A 16,822-nucleotide genomic window follows, 5' to 3' on the forward strand; every position below is an offset into this window, starting at 1 on the left:
GAAGAAGAAGAAGAAGAAGAAGACACTGAGGCTCTTGCTGAAACCCAAGCCCAAGGTGGTGCTGATGATGTTACAACAGAAGTTGCAGCTTCAGCAGCTTCAGCAGCCCAAGTCGCTGCCTCTGCCGGTGCCACTGAGGCTGTCACTGAAGCTGCTTCTGCTGCTGCTTCTGCTGTTGAAGCAGACTCAACTGCTGCCGAGGTCCAAACCTTTGAAGGTAAGGCTTCTAGTATCGTTGGGGCCAGTATCGCTGCTTTGGTTGGTCTGTTGTTTATCTAAGCAATACCCCCATCTTCTCTTCCCTTTTTTTCATAAATAGGGAACGCAAGTTGCTGATGATAGCTCAACTCTACACACATCTACGTTGTGTATATTTTTTAACTCCACTCTAATTCCGTGGTAATTTGATAATGTTACTTTAGTCGTGTCTCAATATTGATCAATTGTACTCTCCCTCTTCAAAAGCGTACTGGTTACCTTAACTACCATATAAAAGTATCACCATTGTAGCCCAAACTTGTAGCATTTGCAGACATCGACGCACTCGAAGTTCAACGCGGCAAGATCATCTCGGTATGAGCCACAGCTAGACATCCGGACATTTCTCCGGTGGTGATGATCATCTGCTCGAAGCGTACACGGGCTTCCCTTCCCTTCCCTTCTCTTCCAGCACAAACAGACGGGGGACTGGATAACTACCGTCGTGTTGAAGAGACATGTTTAAGCGGACCATCCCATTGCTTCAAAGGGTGTCGAAGCCGTTTTATATAACCACGCCGATTTTCTATCCGAATGCGGCACCCCATCTGGGCCATTTGTATTCGATGCTTCTCTGTGATGTTCGTAATAGATGGGCAAAGCTATCAGGCAATGATAGTTTCTTCACCACTGGTACTGATGAGCATGGATTGAAGATTCAGCTGGCTGCTGAGGCAAAGAATGTGCCACCGAAACAGTTTGTCGATTCTTTGGCCTTGGTGTTCAAGGATTTGGCTGCCACGTGTAGCATAGACTACGATCGATTCATCAGAACAACAGATGAGGACCACGTCAAGGCTGTTGAGCAAGTATGGAACACTTTGCAAGAGAAGGGCTGGATATATGAGGGTGAACATGAAGGATGGTATGCAATCAGTGACGAGACGTTCTATCCAAGGACACAGATCAAGCAGGAAGAGGACGGGAAGTGGGTCTCGATTGAATCTGGAAGTGAGGTGAAATTGACCAAGGAGAAGAACTACTTCTTCAAGCTGAGTGAGTTCAGAGAGAAGTTGATACAACTTTTAGAGAGTAATCCACAATGGATCATACCAGGGCAGAAGTATAATGAACTATTGAACGAACTCAAGTCCCAGCCTTTAGCTGATTTGTCAGTATCGAGACCATCTGCTCGTCTCAAATGGGGCATTCAAGTGCCCGGTGATGATTCGCAGAGAATTTACGTCTGGATAGACGCACTGGTGAACTACCTGACCTCATGTAAATACCCAGAGCTCAACCAGTATTGGTCGAATGCTACGCATCTCATAGGTAAGGATATCATCCGTTTCCATTGTGTGTACTGGCCTGCGTTGTTAATGGCTGCTGAAATTCCATTGCCGAAACAGGTTGTTGTCCATGGACATTGGCTCTGTGAAGGAAGCAAGATGAGTAAATCCAAAGGAAACGTTGTTGATCCTCTGCAAATAATTAATGACTATGGAGTTGATCCTGTGAGATTCTTCTTGTGTGAAAATAGCGTCCTCAATGGTGATAACAACTTCAGTGTGGAGAGCCTACAAAGAAGCCGCGATCAGTTAGTTGATAAGTATTCCAACCTCGTGATGCGTTGTTGTGGTAAGAAGTTCAATGTTGAGAGAGCATTGAAAGAGTACGATACTTTGAACGAACACCAGTTCGAAGATCCAATCTTACAGCAGCAATTAACCAATTTGAAGCAATCTATCAACTCACTATACGACAAGATGAACACTGATATGGTTCAGTTGAACACTGCGGCTGCCATTCAAGAATTTTGGAGTGTCATATCTGATGCGAACCAATTTATCCAAGATAGCGAACCATGGAAGCGTGAGCAACTGGAGAAGGATCTCATCATTCTAATGGGTGTGGAAACAGCAAGAGTAGCAAGTATCCTCATCCAGCCAGTGATGCCTGAGCTATCTTTGAAAGTTCTTGACAGATTGAATGTTGTCAATAGAGATTTGTCGCATGCCAAGTTTGGGGCCGATAAGAGCTATGGCAAAGGTATTAACCGAGCAGGAGACTATCCAATGACTAAATGAACAACACACACTGTAAATATACCATCTATATCATGTATATAAATACACTATGAACTATCGAATTATGACGATATCGTAACAACATTGGCATCTAAGGTATCTGTGTCCAATACAACCAATTGACCAGACTTGTTAAAATCTGGAACGCAGATGATTCTTACCTGCCCTCTCTCTAAGGAGAGTAACTTTGTCTCAAACCGTGGTTGGTTACCTATGAAATAGACATGTGGAGTCTCTGTCATAGTAAATGGATCCCTTTCAAAAGGGTAACATGCCAATGTGTCCGGTGCAGTCGGCACGATGTTTTGCCAGTGGAGTGAAGCCTCCACAATTGGTAATCTGGAAACTTGTAGAGAGTCCGGTACAACGTACTTATAAACGTCATTGACGTTTTCTCCACTGGTGCCCAAAACTCTCAATTCGTTGAATTGGAACCATTGTGGATTTGTCAGAGTGTTGAAGTTATTTGATTTGAGATAACTCTGTGACTTGTGGAACAGTGCTCTGTGAAGAGGTTGCTGTGGAAGTGATATTTCTGCTGGATCAGATTCGCCTGGCATTAGATCAACTGGTATTGAAGGTAACAAAGCATGGATAAATGAATCCAGCTGGCTGATGGATTGTTGCGAAAAGTTGGACTTGTTCTTAGCTCCGTATTTATTCCTCTGCTGGACTTGATCTTGTTCTTGCACCCTAACAGAGTTACCGGCAATGATAAGACGTGTCAATTGTGAAGAGTCATGGCCGAGTTCACCAGTCAGGTAATCTTGCAATAGGGCGTGCTTAGCGTCCCAGATTCCAGTGAATTGTAAGCCTGAGCAGATAGCCACTTTCCCCTGTGAAGCTCTGGTGGGCTTCTGTGCGCTCATTAATGGATAAACAATATCAACAACGGTAAAGCATCCCGGCTTCGTCTCCATACCTAAGACCCCAACAACAACACCAGTGCAAAGCACAGTAGACTTAAAGATATCACCATCCAGGAGAATCCTACCACTTTCGTCCTCCAGGTATATCTCGTCAAGATCTTGATCCACATATGACTCTATCCCGGACACGTCAACGTTGACGTTATTCTTACTAACCTCCTCCAGGATGTTAGGCTTGTACTTCATCTCCATATACACCGTACCAATGACCCAGCTGGGCTCAGAGGGCTTCACGTCCAAGACCTTATCCCTCTTGACCACTTTGGTGCCGTTGATGGACTCATTGGCCCACTTCTTCGTAGCACTGTGGGACACCCTTGGCCTCAACACCTGTAGTCGGTTGAAGTACATGGGAGCAAACTGATTCGAGTAGGAACGCTCATTCAACACGTACAGATCATGAGATTTGAATCCGCTCTTAGAATCAATTTCACACCTCGTAACAACAGCATGCTCCGATTCTTGCTGGAACTCGTTTGGAATGGCCATGTTCCCTATTGAAGGCATTGCTTGCTCGTGACTTGAACCAATGGCTAGTCCCCTTTTGCTCTGTGCTGAGGGTCTAGCGCAGTTTGATGAGGAAAAATTTCAACGCGTCAGGATTTCTTGTTTGGGGTTTCGCGGTTGTCGCGTTTTCCTTTAAAGAGGTTGCGATGCGGTTGATGGGACAACGCTCAATAGGAGGGGACTAAGGTCTCGCTAGGGGACTGAGAGCTAAGTCCTCAAGGACTAGGCTTTCAAAGCTACGGGTCTACACGCGATGCTCGTGTTATAAACCATGGTTTAGGACTAGAAAGGGCATCTATGTAAAAGGTCTAGGAACTGACAGAGCCGTTCAGTCTTTAAACACCGCCATGAGGACAAACACGGAGTAGAACATGGCCAAAGGGTAAGCAATGAGTGGTCTGACGTTATCGAGCTTCAACATCGAGACAAAGAATCCTGAGGCAGAGTAGGCCGACCATAGAACGCTGATGGCGCTAATGACATACCCCAAGGAGTTGTTCAATGGCATCGCAATGCCCAAGAATGCCACGGGTACGAGAGGTAGCAAGCAATAACCCAGCACACTTGCGGTTCTGACGAAATCCACGCTTAGATCACTCATCAGCTTGAAGAACCAGTGTAGTGATACTGTGCCAACAAGTGCAACACCGTAGATGTATCCGAAATGGACTTTCCCTGCTAGGAGAAGACAAATGGCAAAGATCAGACAGAAAAGCACTGGGCCGGCCAAATCACCGTCGTTAGAGATTTCGCTCGTCATGTGCGATGATCTCGGGTTCAGCGTCAGCAGCGTCTTCTGTTTGATGTGTTGGAAGTTGATTCCCAGTTCCTCAAGTAGAGGTGGTTCGTGTGAGTAGCCACTTGTGCTGAAAGCCGAAAGGATCCCGGTAGAGAGAATCTCACCGTCTACAGTTCCCTGTGGGAATTGGTTCTGGAAATCCATCGTCCCCTGGACAGCGTTGAAATCCTGATAAAATGCCATGACTGAGAGTACTTATCCGTCTTCGTCTTCCCGGCCTTCTTCTTTGTTTCCTGATGAATTGTTGAATGAGCTTCTTGTTGCCATTTTGAACATCACGCAAAAAAAAAACACAACACACAACTACACGAGAAGGCCTCGGTTTGGTGTACGGATGTTCATGGGCTATACTGCGGGACTTGGTTTGCTATATATATACTCATATACTCTGGAATTTTGACTCCAATTGGGATAGACAGTGTTCCCAATTGTCCAGATCCTTACTCAGTGTCATCAGCTTGTCATCCATCTCGTCGACTGTGCTCACCGCAGTTGCTGTTTTGAAATGTAACTCATTGAGCGACTCCAGCCTATCGATCAAGAGAGGTAATTGGTGTTGAATATCCTTTGTAGCGATGACCAATTCGTACAATTCGTGTATCTTAACGTCCTCCTGGATTTCGATTTCCATCTCGACGTTTCTTCTCAGTGCTATGCTCTGCTCAAATCTCTTGTTGACTTGCTCCACGGTGCCCATGATCTGCTGTAGCATCGAATCGCTGGATACCAATTGCAAATGCCGTTGCAGTTGGTTGATCTGCTGTTGTAAGGAGCTCGAGTCGTCTGTTTTACCTATTAATCCCTCGAGCTGCGAAATTCTGTCTTCTAAACGTACAAGTGAACCACTGTCCACGGCTGCGTTCTTATGGCACTCGTTAACCTCAGGTTGAACAGCGTCCAACGAGCTTAAAACAATCTTGCCCCTCTGCTTCACCTTTGTCTGTGCCTCCTCGAACAGTCTGATCAGCTGATCCTTTTCACTTTGGGCCTTCTCGTCGTTGGTCTCGTCGATCTCTGATATCAGCTCGTCCAATTCCTGCTTCAGCAGATCAATCCTCACAGTTAACGGTTGTCTACCATAGGTCTTGAACCCCTTACCACCATGATCGATTCGATCGTCAAAATCACTACAACAGTTATGGACAGCGCCACTGCGCTCGAACTTGTCCCTAACAGCATCCAGATCAACGTGTAATTCCTCTATGGAATCTCGCGTTGTCAATTCGGGCTCATTTGCAAGTGCGTAATCATCATCAACAGAGGAAGTCTCGTAAACCTCCTACACCATCCGTGGTTAGTGAGCTGAATTGATACGTCTAGGATGAATACTAACGGTTTGATCCATAATTGTCCTCGGTGTCCCTGCTCCATTAGAACGGTCTTTGTTGTGCTGGTAGCGCGAGAGCGAGTGGCCAAAAAAAACACTATGGTACTCTCACTACTCTTCCCATCAACAACAGTAGCGCTAGAACAGGCCATAACTCTTACACGCACTAATTATTGTAAAATGGCTCTTGAAAAGGCCCGCTCATTAGCAAGGCTCAACATCTTCACGTCGTTGGCCAGTGAAATCTCGCAGTCTCTGACGCCAATTGCGATAAAGGACAACATTGCAACAAAGCTTCTCCCTACTACATGCTCTTCTTACGCTCTGAGCAACTACATTTCGCCGTTCCAGGCCACTGTGATAGATCTCTTGGAGGATGAGTTCACAGTTGTTGGGAAGACCAACATGGATGAATTCGGGATGGGTGCGTCAACAACGTTCAGCCATTACGGGCCTACTCTGAACCCAATGTACCCTAACGAGAGAAGAATCTGTGGAGGCTCCTCTGGAGGCTCTGCTGCTGCCGTTGCAGCTGGCATTGTCCCTGTAGCACTGGGTACCGACACAGGTGGCTCTGTTAGACAGCCGGCCAGTTATACCGGTATACTGGGGTTTAAGCCAACATATGGAAGGATTTCAAGATGGGGTGTTGTTGCGTATGCACAGTCTTTGGATACCGTGGGTATTCTTGGTAAGGACGTTGATATCATCGAAAAGGTGTTTACCAAGTTAGACAAGCATGATCCTAAGGACCCAACCTCTCTGGGCGTGGAGCTAAGATCTCGGTTCGACTCTAAGCATGGTAACAATAAGAAGCTTAGAATTGGTGTGCCAGAGGAGTACGTGCTGGGATTCGACCCCAAAGTTTCAAAGGCATGGCAACAATGCCTTGAAGCCCTATCACAGGACCATGAAATCGTGCCAGTGAGTGTACCACTCATTAAGAAGACACTGGCTATGTACTTCACACTGGCACCTGCCGAGGCCTCGTCCAACTTGGGTCGTTATGACGGTATTCGTTATGGTACAAGATCTGATAGCGATAAGGATTACTACGCAAAGACCAGATCTGAAGGATTTGGTGAGGAGGTGAAGAGAAGAATAATCTTGGGAAACTATAACCTGAGTTCAGATTCTTATAAGAACCATTTCTTGAAGGCCAAACTGCTACGTCGTGCTTTGAAACAACAGTTTGACGAGGTGTTCAACCAACCAAACTATGTTACAGGCTCAGACCCTAATGCCAATGGAGTTGATTTCTTACTGACTCCAACCACTGTAGGTCAGGCACCAACTATTGAAGACTATGATGCACAGTCATCAACTCATGGTTACACACAGGATGTACTCACGATCCCAGCTTCTTTAGCTGGTATCCCTGCAATATCATTCCCTTGGGAAGTTGAAGGTGCCAAAATTGGTCTACAGCTTATGGGTCAATGCGGTGATGATTACAACTTGTTGAGAATAACACAAGAAACCATGTCCTTGAACACATAATTCGCCCGTTTATTTTATTTTGCTTGTTTGCAACCTGTCGAGAAGATTATAGACATTCATTATACATAGATATCATTTGTTAAACTCTTCACCTATAACGTTTATCGCTTGCTCGATTGCGTCCAACATAGATGTGCGATCCCATTCACCACGACGTTCCCAGACGATATCCATCAGCTGGGCATTTATCTGTTCTAACAGTTCAACGGTACAGCCTTCTGTGATGGTGACCAATCTGGATTCTAAGCGTTTCAAGCGTGCGGTATCAATTACAAATGGAACATCGGGTTCGGTGATAGGCAATGCAACTGCCAGTGGAATTTCCTTTGACGGTTCAACAAGTTGGCTGATTAGAACACGATGTGGTTGTTGCTCTCTAGAAGTTGGCTCCGCAGAGCCAACAGGTTCAAGAGCAGGTTCAGGTGTCACAGGTTCATCAACCTTTTCAATTGAATCAAAATGGTCTTTGTCCGTCAAAGATACTCTAGCAGGCGATTCATTATTATCTCCCTTGGTCTCTAGGATCTCCTCACCTGGGCTGTTCTTATTTTGATCAACAACTTCCCCATGTTCCTCCTCTGATTTGGAAATATCGGTAAATTCAACATCTTTGTTAGTTTCAGAATCTTCAACAACTTCAGCAATCGGTACTAAGGCTCTCTCCGCCATGACCTTTTTCTCGTGCTCTTTGATACGTTTGAGCTCACGTTTTCTCAATGCCTTGCATTGCTCAACAAATTCTGGGAGTGAGATTTCCTCCACACCAACTTGCGCATTAGCATACATTTCACTCGCCTTGATGAGTCTCTCTCTATCGTTCAAAGTAACAGAATCCAGATAAATCATTTCAATGTCTTTCAAAAATTGTTTGGGCTCCGAATAGAAACCGTTCCATAATCTCTCTTCAATAATATCCAAGTCCATGTTAAAGAATTTACGACCCGTCGAAACTTCAACAATCATATCACCTTCTTTTGTATACAGAGGTGGAACTGAGGTAACAATTGCTGGTGCATCTTCAAACAAATGAATCAAGTGGAAATCATCAATCGGTGGTTTCTTAAACTTTCTATAACGATTCTTGAAAAGATCCATTAAACCGGAAAGTTTGATCTTCAAAGTGTTTTTTAACTTCATGTCGTGTTTCTCAAACGCCTTTAAGTTTTCCTCTTCAGCTTCAGGATCCTGGGCCAGCTCAATCTTCTCTAACACCTCTAATGGTTTCTTCTGACGTGAATCCAAAAACTCGTTAGGTTTCATTGCGATTGCACTGATAAACGTCTCGAAGAAGTTCAATCTCTGTGTCTCATCTGGTGAAGACAGTTTGACGAAATTTGCATCGCTCACACCAAATAAAACTTTGAGACCATTATCTAGCTCTTCATAAGGCGTATCTGAGACACCCAATAACAAAATTCTCTCGTTGGATGATACTGATCTCAAAAGCCCCGATAAAGTAGACTTTGCAGACTCAGGAACTGTGTGGTACCATATATCAATGTTTGGTATGAATATAATAGACGGCTTGTGACGCTTGGCTTCCACAAAGCTCTGGATAATTGCATTTTCTGTTGTGCGCGTGGAATCAATAAATAGTGATCCCAAGTCCAAAGATTGCACGTTGAAACCTTCCAGATGGTTCAGGACCGCTGCACCCAAATATTGTTGACCATTTCCAGCTTCACCAGTAATTAATAATCTCGGTCTATGGACACGACTTGCTTCAAGCCTTTTTACCAACTCCATTTTGGCAAACCCACCATCCTCATCGTTCTCTGTAGGGTCAACAAGTTGTGCCTCTTCTAGAGCTGTAAGTTTTTTCATGCGTGGAACCAGCTTATCCAACTTTGCAGTGATTCCCTCGAGGGACTCTTCCAATAGCGATGTCAAATGCTCAGGAAGAGGAGCGCTTCCCGATGCGGTGGAACGAGCTGATGATGGAATAATTTTATCCAAGGCTTTCATGAAATCCTTTGCTGCCACATGGATAGATGAAGGATCAATTTTGAGCTTATCATTACTCTGGTAAATTTGAGGATAGCGTCTTTGAATACTGTTCAATGCTGCTTCGGTACAAAGGGCCCTTAGATCTGCACCACCGTAACCCTTAGTCAGTTGTGCGACTTTTTCAACAAACTTTGTAGGTAAAGGAGGGTCCCATTTCTTTGTATGGATTTGCAATATCTCTTCACGAGCTTTGATATCGGGTAGAGGGAAGTAAAACTCGCGATCAAATCTACCAGGACGACGTAATGCTGGATCAACGGCATCAGGTCTATTTGTAGCACCGATAACAATGACTTGGCCTCTATTATCCATACCATCCATCAAGGCAAGCAATGTTGACACAATACTTGCATGGATTTGTTCTTGTTTCGATGATCTCACAGGTGCCAAACCATCAATCTCATCAAAAAAGATAATAGATGGTTGTTGTTTCTTTGCCTCTTCAAATAACAATCTCAATTGCCTTTCAGCTTCACCCACCCATTTGGATAGACAATCAGCACCTTTACGCATGAAGAACGTGATCTTTTTGCCCTGAGTAGAGCAGGACGCTGCAAGCGCACGAGCCATCAAAGTTTTACCTGTACCAGGAGGACCATGGAAAAGGACACCTCTTGGAGGTGTGATTCCAAATCTTTGATACACTTCAGGGTATAATAATGGCAGTGCCACCATCTCTTTCAATTGGTTGATGTAGTTATCCAACCCACCGATACTTGAAAAGTCCACATTCATGTCAACACCCAATGGATCTGTATCTGCAATGTCCTTTTTCTTTGTCTTTCCAATGGGGGTAGCAGTAACTACTGAGGGTCTATGGGCTCCATTGACGGGAACAATTTCATCGTCTGATGAATCAGAATCTGCACCACCAGCAAGCAGATTACCTGGAGTGTTACTCAACCCACCATAATTCTTACCAAATATCGATGTAACATCACCACCGCCGAAGGGCCCGCCAGTAGGAAACAATCTCCGGATTGACATGGCACCATTATTGCCTCTACGACGAGACGGAGATGGCTGCTGTACAATCTCTGGTAATCCTTCCAAGTTTTCAGTCAGTGGGGGAGGTATTTGATAGTTCACCTCTTTGGTACGTTGACGTAAAGATCTCGGTTGTGGTGTTAACTCAACATCAGAATCCTTCAGGTCCGCAATTTCTTGTTCCAATGTGTTATCCGCATTTTCGTGTCCCTCATCTCCGTTGAACGCTTCATCTTGTAAGTCATAGTCGCTGGACCTGGTCAAACGAGGTCTCCCTCTCTTGTTGCGTTTGACACTTCTTCCTCCTGAGCCTCTTGGCCTTCCACGCGGTCTTTTCGTCTTTCTATGTGATCTTCCAGGAACGTAGTCATTCTCTTCATCGTCATCTATTTCATCGTCATCATCTCTGGAGATGAACTGTCTCTCTTGTCTACGACGCTCCTCTTTAGCAAAATCGGAAGCGTACTCGTCAGATTCATCGTCAAGTTGTTCTTCGCTGTCCTCCTCCTCATCCTCGTTAAAGCTTTCATCGTCATCGTCATATTTCTTCTTGTGACTTTTACTTGACCGCTGTGAGGGAGCCTCTTCTGCTGACACTGGTTCCTGCGTTGGAATCAATGCATCGTCCTCATCCAGCGCAGTCTCCTCTGGCTCCTCCGCTGGCGCCGCTGACTCCTCTTGAAATTCCTGTTCATCGAGGTCATCATCCAAATCATCATAGTTGTTCTCCACCGCCGCGTAATTCACTTTCTGTCTCTTCCGCTTCGACCGAACAACAACGTCATCTTCATCGCTAAACGCTGAAGACCGACGACCCATATTTGAACCCTTGTCGTTTCCCTGGTTTTTCGTCCTCTCCTGTTTAGTGAAAGCTGTTTGGCTGGATCAACACAACCTTCCGGAATAACAGCAGCCTCTTGATACCAAATTCGTCTCGTTTCACAGCAATGTTTAATGAATTCAGTGCTGTTGATCGGAGCCCAAATTTGCTTATGTTTTGTTTTGTTTTGTGCTCTGTTTTTGCTTCTCCAACTCGTACCGGTTTCAAAATCGCTTGGACCGTGTCAAATTTACAAAAAGTTGATTTCCCGTTTAGTTCGTTTTCGCCGTTGTTGGTGCTTTTTGGCATTTCGCGAATTGGCGTAAACTTTGGGCGTAAACTGGCGTGAATCCTCCGTCTCATGTTTACTAGTGCCTCACCGCGTAACGTTCGCTCCAGTGTTTGTTCCCTTTTTAGGACAATAGCACGCCAATTTACGCAAAACCAAGGAAAAAGACACACAAGAGCCTTAGTTGCTACAACAACGGTTTCAACATGGATACTATTAGCCTCTAACTCATTAAAGTATTAACTGCCCACTCAACACTCAGTGTACGCAGATCCGTGTAGGTTTGACCCACACCAACGAACAGGATCGGGATACCTGTTGCTGCAACCATGTTGACCATCGTGCCGATTAGATCACCAACGGTGTCACATTTCGAGATGATGAAGAAGTCCAGGTTCCGGCCTGCACCGAACGCAGAGTTGAAGTTCTTTGCCTGTTGAACAGAATCCGTACCAACGAGAGCCTCACCAACCATGATGATCTTATTAGGATTTGCAGCTTTGGCAAATGATGCCAATGGTGCCATTAATTGTGCATCGTTATGTCTTCTTCCAGCAGTGTCCATCAACACAATGTCGAATTGGTGCTTCTTCGCATAGTCAATGGCATTCTTGGCGATCTTTGCCACGAGATCAGAGCCTCCATATCCACCTTCAAAAAGTTCAACACGGTCTTTCTTATCACTTGCGGTTTTCAAGTTGTTAACGTGGACCCTAAGTTGTTCCACTGCACCTGATCTAAAGGTGTCACAAGCTGTGATTAACACTTTGAAGTCGTTTTGTAAGAGCCAAAATGCTAGCTTGGATAAATTTGTAGATTTACCAACACCGTTAACACCAACAACAGAGATAACATATGGCTTCGGATTCTTCTTGATATCTTCCAGCAAGTTTATAGAGGTTCCAGGTGTCAAGATCTTTGTAAGTTCTTTCGTCAAGGCAGCCTTTGCAGTTGAAGTAACAGTGGTCCAGTTCTTAGTCTTGGAACCAACAAGCGCTTTTTCAACGTTTGAGGTTAATTGTTGAGCAATCTCTGGAGCAACGTTCTTCTTCACAAGATGCTTTTGTAATTCCTCAGTTGTAGATTTGATATCCTCTGCAGTAATGGTCTTACCACCTGTGATTTTTTTCAAGAATGCAAACGGTTCTTTAACCTGGGCACTTTCCTTCGACTTTGCCAGTAGTTCATCAATCTCCTCATTCAAATCCTTAACAACAAACCTTCCAGTCGCATCCCTATCACCAAATGACTCAGAGTTGATTTCAGTGACCGTGGTGCGTGAATTCGACTCCGCATCCTGCTGGGAATAGTCCAGATCCTCAGCATCTCCAGATTCATCAACTTGACCATCGGCACCCCACTTACGCAGCTTCTTCTTGATCTCTTTCTTCTTCTTATTCTTTTGCAGCGATTTGGATGAGTCCAGTAAAGGTAGTGATGTCTGAGACGATGCACCGGGATCTTGGTTACTCTCTTGCTGTAGCTCATCCAGCTTCACCGTATAGTACTGTTCAAATTTCTCGAGTTGTTTGTCCATTCCATCCAACACGCCCACTTGTCTCTCCAGGTTCTGCAAGATGTCATCGCCCAACAGTTGTTTGAACAAGGTGAGAGAAATTTGGACAAGCGATCCAGCGTATGGCGCTGGAACGTTCTTGTTATAGAAACAAACCGCTATCAGATCAGGGTTATGTGTCTGGTCGAATCTGGCCACGTACTTATCAACAACATTACAACTCTGGACACCGTCAACAGTCGATATCGATGCAGTGCTACTGACGAACACCTCATCGATAAAGGTATTGACCACAGATTCGGCAAGCCTATGCGGAGAGTGCTTGAACAGCACTTCACCTTTCAAGTTGAAGATGAGAAACTCGTCGATCATTGTGCCGCTTATCTTAGATTTCCCTCTTACAATCAACAGAGGACTGAAACTGGAAGTCCTGAACTCAAAGCGTTGTCCTCCGATGCTCGAAGGCCCTCCACCCCCCAGCCAAAAACACCAAATTCCGAGGCGACTGTCGGGAATCGGAAAAAAATCGGAAAAAACTAAAATGAAAGCCATTATGTTGCGCATACCAGAAGGCGGTGTTAACACTACAGCGTGAGACTAGGCTTTTGTCTGGAGTGTGATGATGAAGCGTTCCTTTACTAGATAAAAATAGCATTTCTCTTTGTTCTGACTCCCTGGTTGATATCAATTGGTTGAGTTTAAAAGTGTGTGATTCTATAGCGAACTTCTACACATTGCATCATTGAGCTTTTAAGGGTGTTTCTTAGTATCTTGCTGATTATTGAGACTATACACCGTCGTTTTCTGCCATTCTCTGCCTAATAGTCCCATACTCTTCCCCTAGTCGTTGTTGAAGGTGCCCATACAGTTGGGCTAGCAAAGTAGGTCCAGGTGTCCCCAGCGTTGGTGTAAAAACACAAGATGGGACTCAGGAGACACACGCTGAGACCACGGAAGCAATTGGAGATCCGTGTCAATATTGTTGCTGCAAAGGACTTGGTTGATATGGCGAATGCCTCGGGCTGTATCATGGTGGCCCAATGTGCGTTCAACAGACAGAGAAGACGGACAAGGAAAGTGAAGAGAACAGTGGGCCCTGTTTGGAACTCCACTGTGAAGCTCTCGCTTTCTCCGAACGATAACAGCGATGTCATACACCTTGCTGTTTTCGATAGACATAGAAAGTACTCTCTATATCTAGGTGAGATACGGTTCTCCGTGATTGAACTCTTCAAGGATTCACCAAGAGTTGAGGCTGTCTGGTACAGATTGCACTCGTCCAAGTCTCAGAATAAGTTCGTGACAGGCTCTATAAAGGTTGGCTTTGAGCTAGTCTCGAAGGGAGATGTTAAAGAGGCGTTTCACTCGTGGGGGTTGCTGGCTCAACACCATAAGATCAAGCTGGATGAGCAGTGGTATTACCCTGATACTGAGACCGATGTGGATTCCTTAGCATCGGACGAGGAAGATGAGGAACTGCTCAAAGCTGATAGTCATGGTTTAGCGAAGAAGTTTTCTTCAATGACTAATCTGACTGTGCCAACGTATCTCCACTCAGTAGACAACACCGACGGTTCTGAAATGTCAGAACTCTCGGACCATATACCAGATACTGAAAGCAGAAAAGTGGTACATCCAAATACGGTGATTGGTGTCATTACGCTGAATATCGAGGAAGCTGAGGGGCTTCCTCCTTTCAAAGGATTCATGAATAAAAGCTTCGATATGGATCCCTTCGTCGTTATATCGTTTGGCAAAAAGACCTTTAGAACATCATGGAGAAAGCATACTCTAAACCCGGTGTTCAACCAGAAATTGGTGTTTGAAGTGATTTCTAATGAAACAAATTTCGATATCGTCTTCACCGTGATGGATAAAGACCATATATCATTCCACGACAAAGTCGCCATGGGATCCATACCGGTTGGCGAGTTCATAGATGGTAAGAAGAAAGAGTTCAACCTGGAACTTACAATGCATAGGAAAATGGATGGTTACAGGCCTCATTTGAAGCTCACCCTTGAGTTCAAGCCATACTCGCAGTTGAAACGTGAAATGTGGAATGTTGTGCTAGATAAATATGGCCCTAATTTAGATCTCCTCAGCTTGGAACAGTTCCTTGTGGTTTCTGGGATTGATGAGGACTCTTCGCAGTTCTTTTACCTAAACAACAAGAACATCGATAATACACTCTCAGTACCAGAAATAGTCAAGGTTCTCAAGGGGAAGAACATGTGTCTAAAACGTTGTCCTATATGTCTCAAATCCAGTGCATTTGACTTTGTTACACATATTGCAATTTGCTCACAGAGTGATAAATTGAAGTCGTTCGCTACAACGGGTTTGGCAACCAAGAGATGGTACTCCAAGATGCTCATTAAGGTGGCTTATGGCAGATATGCCCTGGGTAAAAACAATGCCAATATCCTGGTTCAGGATCGTGTAACTGGATTCATCTTGGAGGAGAAAATGGCATTGTATATCCGACTTGGTATCAGACTGTTCTACAAAGGCACAGGTGCTGATACAAAGCGAATCAAAAACGTTTTGAGAAACAAATCTTTCAAGCAAGGTGCAAAGTTCGATGCACCAGCATCTGTAAAGTACATTGAACCCTTTAAGAAGTTTTACAAACTTGATATATCTGAGTGTTTAGATGCAGATTATAAGACGTTCAATGAATTCTTTTACAGGAAGTTGAAATCTGATGCACGTCCTTTGGAGTCCACTGACTCCAGAGTGGCTGTTTCACCAGCAGACTGTCGTGCAACAACATTTCAAGACTTGGAATCCGCACAAAGACTGTGGATAAAGGGGAAATGCTTCTCAATAAGGAAGCTATTGGGAAATGCATATACCGACAAATTTGAGCAGTGTTCAATTGGCATATTCAGGCTAGCACCCCAGGATTACCACAGATTCCATTGTCCTGTAGATGGTGTAATTATGGAACCAACTTACATCGATGGTGAATACTACACGGTGAATCCTATGGCTGTTAGATCCCATCTGGATGTATATGGAGAGAATATTCGTGTCGTTGTACCTATAGAAACTGACAGCTTTGGACTAGTGATGTTCATAGCAGTAGGTGCTATGATGGTTGGATCCACGGTTCTCACAGTTAAACCAGGGAACCATGTGGAAAGAGGTGAAGAACTAGGTTACTTCAAATTTGGTGGTTCAACATGTCTGGTACTATTTCAGAAGGGTACGATCAAATTTGATTCTGATTTACTTCAAAACTCTACAGAAACCATTGAAACGCTGGTTAGAGTCGGCATGTCCATTGGCCACACGCCAAATACCAATGAGGTTAAGAGACAAAAGAAGAAATTCCAAGACGAACCTGAAGAGGAACAGCTCAAGATTATAAGAACTATAACCGGTGGTGGCGATGCTAAACATTCGTGGGAGTTTTACAACTTGGAGACTGAATCAGATGCTGAGATTGACTACATTGAAGATGAAGACGAAGATTATGAACTATAATATCACACTACATATCACTTGCTAAGACGGGGCTTTTATTTACTATAAAATCAATAGAGCATCAGTACTCTTGTAAATTACCAAGGAGTTTCTTTTCCTTCGCAGTCCAGGAATTTACCCGAGTCGGTGACCAAAGATGACCTTGCGGATAGCTGTAGCAAATTATTCTTGTGAGATTGTTGGGAAGTCTGCAGCATCTTCTGCAGAGATTGATTTCAAAACTCTGTATGTTCTAACCACTCATGGTTTGATATACAATACAATGACATTATCCTTTTTGCTACTCATAGCTGAGCTCTACAGCAGTTTAGCTCAAAGCTGCCTTTGATTGACCGTTTGCAGCTGAAGAATAACCGTTATATCC

General features: G+C 44.4%; 9 protein-coding genes across 9 annotated transcripts; 4 read left to right on the forward strand and 5 right to left on the reverse strand.

The window, feature by feature from the left end:
- Window positions 1–9: 9 nt before the first annotated feature.
- Window positions 10–279, forward strand: CYBJADRAFT_170926 (uncharacterized protein; the record flags this gene model as incomplete). The annotated part of the gene is made up of 1 exon (XM_020216167.1): window positions 10–279. A coding segment is annotated over one exon (270 nt), but the record flags the coding sequence as incomplete, so codon positions are not given.
- Window positions 280–681: 402 nt separating this feature from the next.
- On the forward strand, window positions 682–2,347 carry MSM1 (methionine--tRNA ligase MSM1). The gene has a single exon (XM_020214196.1). The coding sequence runs from the start codon at window positions 717–719 to the stop codon at window positions 2,283–2,285; it is 1,569 nt and encodes a 522-aa protein (XP_020073527.1). The 5' UTR covers window positions 682–716; the 3' UTR covers window positions 2,286–2,347.
- POL31 (DNA-directed DNA polymerase delta subunit POL31) lies at window positions 2,296–3,755 on the reverse strand. The gene has a single exon (XM_020214197.1). The coding sequence runs from the start codon at window positions 3,701–3,703 to the stop codon at window positions 2,348–2,350; it is 1,356 nt and encodes a 451-aa protein (XP_020073528.1). The 5' UTR covers window positions 3,704–3,755; the 3' UTR covers window positions 2,296–2,347.
- A 216-nt stretch (window positions 3,756–3,971) lies between these two features.
- On the reverse strand, window positions 3,972–4,771 carry YIP1 (transporter YIP1). Its single transcript, XM_020214198.1, has one exon. It carries the CDS (start codon window positions 4,701–4,703, stop codon window positions 4,050–4,052), a length of 654 nt encoding a protein of 217 aa, XP_020073529.1. The 5' UTR covers window positions 4,704–4,771; the 3' UTR covers window positions 3,972–4,049.
- Window positions 4,772–4,899: 128 nt separating this feature from the next.
- JNM1 (Jnm1p) lies at window positions 4,900–5,865 on the reverse strand (the record flags this gene model as incomplete). The annotated part of the gene is made up of 2 exons (XM_020213530.1): window positions 4,900–5,799; window positions 5,854–5,865. 2 exons carry the CDS (start codon window positions 5,863–5,865, stop codon window positions 4,900–4,902), a joined length of 912 nt encoding a protein of 303 aa, XP_020073530.1.
- Window positions 5,866–6,027: 162 nt separating this feature from the next.
- HER2 (glutamyl-tRNA(Gln) amidotransferase subunit HER2) lies at window positions 6,028–7,347 on the forward strand (the record flags this gene model as incomplete). The annotated part of the gene is made up of 1 exon (XM_020216781.1): window positions 6,028–7,347. The coding sequence occupies one exon, from the start codon at window positions 6,028–6,030 to the stop codon at window positions 7,345–7,347; it is 1,320 nt and encodes a 439-aa protein (XP_020073531.1).
- A 72-nt stretch (window positions 7,348–7,419) lies between these two features.
- Window positions 7,420–11,160, reverse strand: YTA7 (chromatin segregase YTA7; the record flags this gene model as incomplete). Its single annotated transcript, XM_020212361.1, has 2 exons — window positions 7,420–7,920; window positions 8,020–11,160. The coding sequence occupies 2 exons, from the start codon at window positions 11,158–11,160 to the stop codon at window positions 7,420–7,422; spliced, it is 3,642 nt and encodes a 1,213-aa protein (XP_020073532.1).
- A 513-nt stretch (window positions 11,161–11,673) lies between these two features.
- SRP101 (Signal recognition particle receptor subunit alpha) lies at window positions 11,674–13,023 on the reverse strand (the record flags this gene model as incomplete). Its single annotated transcript, XM_020212247.2, has 1 exon — window positions 11,674–13,023. A coding segment is annotated over one exon (1,350 nt), but the record flags the coding sequence as incomplete, so codon positions are not given.
- Window positions 13,024–13,640: 617 nt separating this feature from the next.
- PSD2 (phosphatidylserine decarboxylase 2) lies at window positions 13,641–16,610 on the forward strand. The gene has a single exon (XM_020214199.1). It carries the CDS (start codon window positions 13,888–13,890, stop codon window positions 16,456–16,458), a length of 2,571 nt encoding a protein of 856 aa, XP_020073534.1. The 5' UTR covers window positions 13,641–13,887; the 3' UTR covers window positions 16,459–16,610.
- The last annotated feature ends 212 nt before the right edge of the window (window positions 16,611–16,822 follow it).

The sequence above is a fragment of the Cyberlindnera jadinii genome, assembly GCF_001661405.1.
Source record: "Cyberlindnera jadinii NRRL Y-1542 unplaced genomic scaffold CYBJAscaffold_1, whole genome shotgun sequence".
NCBI lineage: Eukaryota > Fungi > Ascomycota > Saccharomycetes > Phaffomycetales > Wickerhamomycetaceae > Williopsis > Williopsis jadinii.